Genomic DNA, 10,645 nt, shown 5'->3' on the forward strand with positions numbered 1-10,645 from the left:
ATTTTCCTTGCGTGAGTCGAGTTCGACTCAATCTCATCTCGAAATTAATTTTGAGCCTAGATTTGAGCTAAGACCAAGCCTCAACTAAGCCGAGCCCAAGCTGCTCGCTGTTTTTGACAGCCCTATCTATATGAAATTAAGACACCACAATCTATTTGATATTCTATGTTATGACATCCATTTTGAAAAACTAAAACTTATTTGAATACTTAGATATGCTTTTATACCAATTAAAAAATATAAGAAACATCCTAGAAGATGTTACAGACCTAATCTGGAATGATCCGTCCGTAGAATAATTATGAAAATTTAGTGGAGGTAGCCTCGTGAGATAGGGTCCTAATGGCTCTAGTTTCACCTAAATCGGAGGTCGGAATGAAAAGATAAAAATAAAATAGTGAAGATAGGTCAGAGAGGGCAGAACGGCAATTTCTAACGTTGTGGCAAGTGGTCGAGGGTGGCGGACGGCTGCTGGAGGTAGGAGGTAGCTAAGGTTTGGATGCTTGAAAGAGATCTACGGTTAAGATCTACTTCTATGAAGATAAAGATAATCGAATGGCTAATGTAAAAAGATAAGGACGAAAATAATAAGTTGCTAAACTCAGATTTCTCTCAATTCAATTCCATTCTATAATTATCAATATATATCCACTCCTATTTATAGGAGTAAAAATCCATAGCGGATCGATTCCACATGCGGATTATTCAATTTATTTGAAATTCAAACAACAAGATAAAGCTAGCTAACTAACTAAATCTGCCTTCTTTATCTTTCTCGAATTAATCCTTCATTTCGTCATAGATAGATTCCTAATATGGAGAAGTCGTGAATACTAAAGTTGTAGATTTGAAGGTTGTGATCTTATCCAGCTAGTTTGATATTATTCGGACATCTAAAAATTATTCTATGAATATTTTCCCAAAACTATGCAAAGTTGGATTTAGCTAATTAAATAGAATCCTAACCTTCTAACTACACTAAATAAGCAAATAAGATAACTAGAATCAATCTATTGAGCCCAATCTCTCCTTGATGTGATCCGATCTGACCCGGTTCACATTAGAAGATGAGATCTATTATACACTCTCAATAATAATATGCGGAAAATAAAGCGTGAAAAAGATGATTGCAAACACAAAATTTTATGTGGAAAAATCTAAAATTAGGTAAAAAACCACAGATCCAAACTCGGTTCAAAATCAATCACTAAAACTTATAGCAATTAAAAAAAAGCTTATAGATCACCCACCAATTCCCACGACTTAATTTATACCAACCTTGCTCGTTAGACCTCGCGACACACTACTTCTCGTGATAAGTTTCCAAAACTCAGTGACCTTCGAGGTTGATCCTTCCATCTTAGTGACCCTCGAAATATAGTTCTTTCAAATCAAATGTACATGTATTGAGATGAGAATTGATCTCTAATGGCCTCCAAAAAATGATCTCCAGATTAATACTTGACGATCCTTACTCCTTGGGTTAGATTAAACTACCATTTTATATTCTTAGAGATAAAATAAATATCTCTTCAAAGATTCTTTACAAATTCTCTTAGAAATAAGATAAATACCTCTTAGAGATAAAGTCAAATCTAAGTCTCAATAATTTTAGAAATTGTAAATTACTTGGGTGCGTTCGAATGTTCGAACACAATGACTTGAAGTGTGAATCCATTGTGAATGACTAAATATGAATCTCTGTATGTGTAGATGCCTAGAGAGTGTGTTCGAACGGCCAAAACAACCTCTCTATATGTGTGAATGTGATGTGAACGACTGTAGGGTGCATTCGAACGAAACCAGAGTGTGTTCGAACGCCCTGTTTAAATAACATACTAGATAATTGAACGTAGAGTGCATGTTTCTGTGCCTTTGGGTAAACTTTTATATTTCTTCAACCATCATAACATCGTTTAAGCACTTCAATCTAAAATCATTTCGAATACTTTAATTTTAAAATTAATCTTCAATTTTAATATTTTTTATCAAATATCTCATACCTTGTGCATATGCTCATACATAAAATCTAGACATATTACATGAATATAAATTATATTTTAAAATATAATTTGTCAACTATATAAGTACAAATGAACCTAACACATCTAATATTATTGTTGATTTTGTAATATAAATGCAAAATCTTCAGATTTCAAATTATGTTCCAAAATGAAAGATTTTGTGAATCATGTTAATTAGAAAAAAAGAGTAAGAAATTGTCTTTTTTGGATTTCAATAGAACTTTTAAATTTCCTCTTGACGTTATGCATTCCGATGTTTGGACATCGACCGTGCCTTCAATGTGTGGATGGCGTTGTTATGTTATCTTAATAGATGAGTTTTCTAGATGTACTTAGTTTATATTGTTTGCATTGTAAATCTGATATTTATAATTGCTTTGCTAAATTAAAGTGTTCAGATAAAAATCTCTTCTCTAAAAGAATCAAACAATTTAATCTAATGGAGGATGAAAATCGTCTTCAAACACTTCTCAGCAAAATAGAATTGTGCATGTATATCTTTGAAACCAATTTTTTACGCTCATATTTATTAGATAAATTTTTGGGTTAAATACATATTACCATAATGTACTTATGCTCAAAATTACTTTACCCTCGTGTACTTTAAAAAATCTCAAACCAATCCATATACTTATGACTAAAGGAAAGCTATAAGTTTTTCTATCAAAGTTAATAGAGTGCACTTAAATAACTAAATTGCCCCCGTCGTATTTATTAGGCAGAATAGATGGGTTTTTGATCTAATTATTTTAACCAATATTTATCTTATTCCTAGATGTAATATAATTATTAAACTTTAATAAAACTCAGGTTTAAAAGAATTTACTATATAGTTGGCACAATCTAGAAAGTAATAAAATAAAATATGTCAATATTTTTTGAAGAGGAATAAATGCTTATATAAGAGGGGAATGTCATTTTTATCCATAAAATTAATAACGGAGGCAATTCAACCCGCCATTTAATTTTTGAAATTTTTTGGACGTGCTCAGTTAATTTGGATGATTAACTGTCTCACTTTAGTCGTAAGTATATAAACTGATTTGAGATTTTTTAAAATACAGAGAATAAAGTAATTTTAAACATTAGTTTTTCTTATAAACTGTTATCCCGGTCCTAAAAATCATTTGCAGCACACTCAATATCAAAGAAAAGTTAGGTTGACAAGAAAATAGGCAGCACTATACACAAAAATCAAACCCCACATATATATTATTGATTCTTGTGAATCCCAACATAGTAGATAACCCTCATGCATAGAGTATGCAATCCTCAATCTCACTTTGGAAGCATCACTAAAGCAGCTAGGACAGCTTCAGATTGTTTCTATTTATAACCCCATGATTTATGGGAATTTTGTTCTCTCTACGCGAGTATATATAACCTTGTACAGAGTTCATTCTCTATTATGTGGACAATCTAATCCTAAATCTTAATCTCTTTTTCAGATACCCATTTATTTTGCAAGTTGAAACCCTATTTGGTTACGAATATAAGAGTAAACATGACCTTATTAATTGATTTCAATACTTTCATATGAACTATAATGTAAATTATCATTATACCTGTAGCAAGGCTCTTTCCCAACATGCAAATTTCTCTTTCTTTCTTCAAATGAAAACATTCTTAATTAGCAATCTAATTCTGCGCAGTAGCGTATATCAATCTGAATTCTCCAATTTTACATGTACTATTACAACTCACGGCTTATTCCTCTCTTGTACCACATGAAACCACATACATGATACATCAACAAATCAAGAGAAAAAAAGAAACCGAATGAAAACAACATTATTAGAATAATTAACACATGAGAACATACATTTAGAACTAATTAAGCTATCTTTCTTTCAGACTAACTATATATATATACTAGTCCTCTAATTCTGGGATTGGATTAACCCCCAAGTGACGCTCCCCTCGTCTCCCACCCCCAACCCTGGTCTGCTGCTGCACCACCAGCGTCGGCACCATGCAACCGAAGTCCGTCGACGCGAGGAGATCTCCGATGATGCCGAGCTCCGGGTGCTCGCTCCACATAGACAACGCCTCCGTCAAGGGCGACTCCTTCCCCTGCCTTCTCCCCACCATCAACAGACTAAACCGAAGACTCGTCTCTCGTATTATCCCGACCATTCCCTCCCCATCCCTCGCCACCTCCTCCCTGTATACCACTCGCGTGCCGTCCGCCATCGTGCGCACCAACTCGTCGACTACCTCGTCGTCGAGCTGCCCTTCGGCGACGTCTTCTTGGCACTTCCACTCATTGGGTTGTCGAAACCGGATGACGGTGAGCCGGACCATCGGGTCCACTGCCATGCGCATGGCGTAGGCCAATGCCTCCCGGTCATCGGCGCCGCCCAAGAAGTAGACGGCGACGTGGTGTGACAAGCTGCCGGCGTTGACGACGCCGCCGGAGAGGCCGCGGTCGACGAGGATGCCGACGGAGCAGGGGGCGTAGCTGAGGACGTTGGTGTTGACGGTCTGGATGGCGGGGTTGGAGGCCTCGGTGGTGCCGTCGATGGTGAGCTGCTTGTGGAAGGGGACAAGGACAAGGGTGACCTTCTTGTCCATGGCGACGGAGCAGATGTCGTCGTGCATGGTGGCGTAGGGGGAGATGCAGACGTAGGGGAGGACGGAGATGCCGGCGGAGCGCTGCTGCTCGAAGTACCGGAAAGCATTGACGATGCGGTCGGACTCGGACGCGGAAGAGGATATCTTGGTGGGGCCGCGCATGTGGGGTGCGAGGACGGCGTTGGCGCGGCCGGCGAGCTGGATGAGGTGGAGGAGGTAGACACACATGGGGGAGTCGCGGGAGGGATTGGAGGCGTCGAGGAGGGAGAGGACGGGGTTGACATCGAAGGAGGAGTGGATGCAGGCGAGGACACGGAGCTCGTCGCTGTGCTTCGAGTGTTGGATCGTGCGGCGTCTGTATGCCACGAAGCGGTCCTCGGGGCGGTACAGGTGCTTCACCAGGGCGGCGGTGCCGCCGCCCAGGATGAGCACGGTGAGGAGGAGGATGGTGAACAGTTGGTTATCCAAAATCTAATCCATCACATACATACATTGATTAACACTTCAATTCTTCTAAAAGTTAAAAATCCATTTAATTATTTTACCAAAAAAATATATTGTACCTTCCAACATGCACTAAGGAATTTTTTTTATGTAACTAATTTTAAAAGTTTAAAAATATCATTATTGTCTATTAGATCTTCAAAATAACAACCACCATTGAAAAAGAATTGATATGTGAGAAGACAAAGAATATCGATACCATTACCTAGTTTCTAACATGTCCCAAATAAACTTTACGAGGGGTTAAAATAGTCTTTTCCTCATCTCTTTGCAGTTTTAACCTAGTTTGTTAGATTAAATTGTATATATATATGTGTGAAGTTTTCATTATTTTAATAAGCCAAAGAGAAAATTCATCATCACCAAAAGTTGTATTGAGATAATCTCCAAACATTAGGTAAGGTACCTTATCGTCTTGCCATTGCGAAGCGTAATTGACCTCGAAGATGCCCTTGAAGTTCATCATCAATCCGAACGATATGGCGTCCCGCAGCGGCATCTGGCAGTAGAGGCAGGGCCCCGCCGTGCCGACGAACTTCGCGATCACGGCGAGTACCATGAACAACTCCATGAACCCCCACTGCCCCAACTCCTTCAGCGACGCGATGTCCATCCTCAGCCCCGCCAGCGTCACGAACACCGGCAAGAACACCCCTGCCACTAGCCTGTCCAGCCGCTCCACCACCGTCACCCCGAGCGGCTCCCCGCCTGGCAACAGCAACCCTAGGAAGAAAGGCCCCATCGTCGCGTGGTACCCCAACACCTCGCTTATAAGCCCGCATCCCAAAGCCAGGAGGAGTATCGAGATTAACGAGGCCTCCTCGAGGAGCCCTCCTTCCGGCGTGCGCCTTATGAGCCATATCGCTAGGGGCCGCGCCACGAGGACGAGGAACATCACGAAGCATGAGAAGGCGATGATCGAGGCGACAGCCAAGTGGGGCTTGTAGGCCTGGTAGAGGAGGATGTACCCGGTGACGCCGGCGTTCACAAAGGTGTTGGCGAAGTCGGCGATGAGGGAGGCGGACATGGCAAGGCGGCCGAGCTTGGAGGTGAGGAGGTTGAGCTCGCTGAGGGCGCAAGAGAGGACGGTGTAGGATGTCATGGACCACCTGGAGGCAAGGTTGGCGAGGAGGAGGCGCTCGCGGAACCGAGGAGGGATGTGGCTGCGGAGGAAGTAGGCGGTGCCGAGGATGGACGCGACGGGGAGGAAGGTGCCGAGGAAGGCGATGGCCGCCGCCTTCTTACCCGATTTCGGAATCATGCCGAGGTCTGTCTTCACGCCGACCGTAAAGAGGAAGAGAATGAAGGAGAGGAAGGCGATGGTGTTGAGTTGCTCCCAGCACTGAGGGGCGAAGAAGAGCTCCTCAAATCGCTTGCTGCGCCCTAGGAAGGAAGGACCCAGTAACAGACCAGCCTGCCCGGAGGCAGCTTAATATTGTTATCACAGTCGAATGATCGAGCTAAATATATATTAAATATAATGCAGCGGTCGTAGAGGGAGAGGATACCATGATCTGAGAGATGACGATGGGTTGGTCGAGGCGGCGGAGGACAGCATGGACGAGGCGGGAGGCGACGAAGATGATGATGATCTGGTAGAGGAGGAGGGGCATGGAGAAGTTGAGCGGGTTGTCGCCGAGCCAGATGCCGGCCGAGGAGGTCATGCTCGCGCGGTAGCAGAAGATCGACTGATTGAGATCGGCACTGCGGTTGTGGTATAGGTCCTCCGGGGTGAATTCCGCCGACACCATTGCAGTGGTTGTGGTGGTTCGTCTCTGAGAGAGAGAGAGGGAGGAGAGAGGGAGAGAGGGAGGGAGGGAGAAGGGAGGAGGAGAAGTGGTCAGCGCTACGTAAATTAGTGTGTGGTTATAGCTACTACAAGGAGACCCGTGGAGTAAAGTACGCGAATAATAAGGCGGGACAAATGGAGTACCTCTCAAAACATGTCTGACTATATGGATGGATAAACATATAGTTACACTGTCAATAAGCACGAAAGAGGAGAATTACAACATTTAATTTTAATTGAGAGAAAATAAAAATAAAATAAGATAACCAAATTTTATTATCCATTACTCATGGCCCAACATACTAAGCATCTTCATCAAACAATCAACTAAATAAAGAGGACGATAATTTACGACAAGGGATTCCTTGGGATAAGTTTTTCGGGTTGGTCAGACATATTATTGAAATTATTGAATGCATGAGTAAGATTATTGGATATATGCAATCGATGTGTTTGACATATTGATGATGATGTGATTAGGTATTGGTGAATCCCAATCCTAACATTACAAAGATATAGATTCTTACAAAAGAAAATAACTATATTAGACAGACATTTTAGCCCAATTTCAAAGTACACAAATTGTTTAGCAATGGATCTATATTTGGGGAAGAAGTTGACCGATGAAGCAAAATCCTAAATTTGTTTTGAAGTTAGAAGGCAGTGAGAATGATAGATGAAGCGAAACCCTTTTTTTATTGTATAATTATGATACTAACAATGAGTTTTTTTTCGAACTTCTTAATTGTGGTATCTTCAATTGTCAGGCCAATCCTATCATATTAAAAGATAAATTTGAAAGAAAAAAATAAAATAAAATGCCTCAGTTGCAAGGAGAAACCAAAATAGGCCCAGATGATAAAATGACAAACCAAGTATTTTTTTAGTGCAAATCTCCCATAAAAATAACATTTTATGTCTCATATTATCTTGAAACTAAAGCATCCATAAAGTAAAAGTTATCATCAGAATTTGACTTGCATCTTTTCTCTCTAATATGTACTGATGCTATCTATTAGGGTTTGGACTATTCATGATCTATTAGGTTTCCTCTTTGATTTATAAAAATATTATAAATATTTAGAAAAGTAGATCATCTAGTTACATAATCCAAGATGCTAAGGTTAGATAATCTGAGCCACTACAGCTATAGACTAATAAAAAAATAAAAAAATAATCAATTGAGGCATATCCTTAGGGCCACCATCTCAAAACCTATCCCCATGTATATGACATATGCTTGCTGCCCGATTGGCAACCATATTGCCCTATCTATATGTGTGTATAACATTTACATCCACAAGACTAGTTAAATCAGTCCATGAGCTTGCAACACAATTAGACATAGCAATAATAGGATTTTTGTATCATTAAGAAGGAGATTCACAATATCTTTAGCATCTCGCTCTAGCATTAATCGATTCAATCTAGTTTTCGATGTAACAACTAGATGGGATAAAAAATGATACATAGAAAACATAATAAAGTTTTGTAGAAAGTTATTCGATGTAACAACTTCCATAAAAAGATCTTGACTTTAGGTGGTGTGGGAACCAAGTTACTAAATTTTAGCCCATCCATCCCAAGTGATTTGAATTGAGCCTCTAAGAAACTCATATAATGCACTCGCATGGCTTGAGGGAGAGAATGTGGCTTGGAATGACATGCAAAGTAGCGTTGATGTGAGTAAGATGACCAACCATGATGAGATTATCTCATTTCCAACTTGCTAATTTACACGGAGATCTTAGTTTCAAGATAAAACAAAAGAAAATGATCCCTCAAAAAGGCCAAGTTCAATAGAAATCCTACCCTTAACAGCAATAGGTAAGTTTGGAGAGAAATAAACAATAGACTTGCACACTAACCTTCTGATTGCTGAGCAAACAATAATTATCTTAAATGAAGCAAATCCTACTAGCTAACCTTATAGTCACATTAGAATAAATGAGTATATCATCGGCATAAAGTTGATTATCCAAAAACGAAAATCTACAAAGCCCCCTATAGATAGCAGCTTTATAAAATAGAGAGATGAGAACTTTAGAGCAAAGAATGAATAGATAAAGAGGGTCACCCTATATTAATGTCATGCTTAGGATTAATTCATTCAGTTGGTTTATCAGTAATCAGAAAAGAGAACTTGGAAGAAGAGATGCATAACTTAACCCAACGCAGTACTTGGGTGGGAATCCCATAATTTCTGAAGTATTGGTAATGACCTCCCAACTTAACTGATCGTAGGCCTTCTTGAGATTTAATTTAAGGATTAACATAGGGGAGCAACTCCTAACTAAACCAACAGAATGAGCCAACTCTTGGGCTTCTAAGGTATTATCACTAATACTTCATCCAGCCATAAGGACAGTTTGCTTCAAACCAACCAAATCACTCAATAGAAGTTTAAATTTATGAATAAGAAATTTTGAAATAACTTTATAACATATTTTGCACAAAACAATTGGTCAAAAATTAGTAACATTTTGGGTTTACTCTTCTTTGGAATCAAAGAAATAAAAGTTTGAGCTCATTGAGTAGGAAGGTACCCATGATTGAAGAACCAAAGCACAACCCTAGAAAAAAGAGAGCCCAAAATAGCCTAGTGACTGATAAACCTCCACATGAAAACCCCGCCGAGTCTAGAAGCTTTTTCAATAGCATACTCCTAACTATCTCTATAATTTCCTCAAGGGTGACAATCTCTTCTAACTCATTAACCACCCCCTTCGAAAGATGGAGAGAGAGAGAGGATTACTCATAATCTAATAAATCTAAATCAAGGATGGTACCCTAGAGATTTTCATAAAATTACATGAACTCATCAGTAATTAAACCATGTTCATTCACATAGCCGAGGCTTCCATTATAAAAAAGAATATGCCTAATAGAAATGTGATGTTTTTTAATTAAGGAAGAAAGATTAAAAGAAATATAGACTTCAAATTCTTGTCCAAAACTCATTTTATCTTATAACTTTGCCACCATTAGATATAAATTATTTATTAACCACAGTATGCTTATCATACATTTTATTACGAGAAAATAAGTCAAAATGAAAGTTGTGCAATAGGCCTCGATGGGTTCCAAATTGGAGATAAGATTTAGGACAAGCTCCTGTTGGCCCTCAAGGTCCTCAATGGTAGATTGACTCCAATGGTGGAGAGTGCCTTTAAAGTAATTCAAAAGGATGTTAAAATAGTGCAAAGGTTTGCCCCTAGGGCGATCTGCCCAGATTTTAGAGAGGACCCTCCTCACACTGTAGGAACTCTAACCAGCTAGCCACAAACTGAAAAGACTGAAGAAAATTAGGAGCCTCAGTGGCCGAAATTAGTATAATAAGGGAATGGTCAGACCTAGTCCTACTGGAATGAGAGATTTTACAATTTAGAAAAAGATACAATCAATTTAGGCTAGCAAAATCCCTATCCAGATAGATCAAAATATGGGCTAACCCTTCTTGGTTACACGAAGTGAAACCCACCAAAACCCAAATCTATGATGCAAGAATGTGGACCTAATCTATTTCTACAATGTAAAGCCCAAAGCTAGGGCCAGTCAATTGGACCAAGATCAGACTTATCTCATCCATGCCAAAGTGATTAGTGTACCAATTGACCTAGCTTCCTTTATGTACGATTCCATGTTTATGACAAATTTGTGTCTTCAACAAGATCTTATTATGAATCCCTCTAAAGTGTCCATCTTGTCTCCTCATGCCTTGGATCTTAGCACGTTGAGCTGTAGTCATCCACAT

General features: G+C 39.5%; 1 protein-coding gene across 1 annotated transcript; it reads right to left on the minus strand.

The window, feature by feature from the left end:
• Positions 1–3,896: 3,896 nt before the first annotated feature.
• LOC140801134 (cation/H(+) antiporter 15-like) lies at positions 3,897–6,853 on the minus strand. Its single transcript, XM_073156141.1, has 3 exons — positions 6,611–6,853; positions 5,509–6,516; positions 3,897–5,069 (listed from the first exon to the last, which is right to left on the minus strand). Exons 1-3 carry the CDS (start codon positions 6,851–6,853, stop codon positions 3,897–3,899), a joined length of 2,424 nt encoding a protein of 807 aa, XP_073012242.1.
• Between the last annotated feature and the right edge of the window lie 3,792 nt (positions 6,854–10,645).

Source organism: Typha latifolia, chromosome 14 (assembly GCF_019914945.1).
Source record: "Typha latifolia isolate L0001 chromosome 14, TyphaL0001v2, whole genome shotgun sequence".
Taxonomy (NCBI): domain Eukaryota; kingdom Viridiplantae; phylum Streptophyta; class Magnoliopsida; order Poales; family Typhaceae; genus Typha; species Typha latifolia.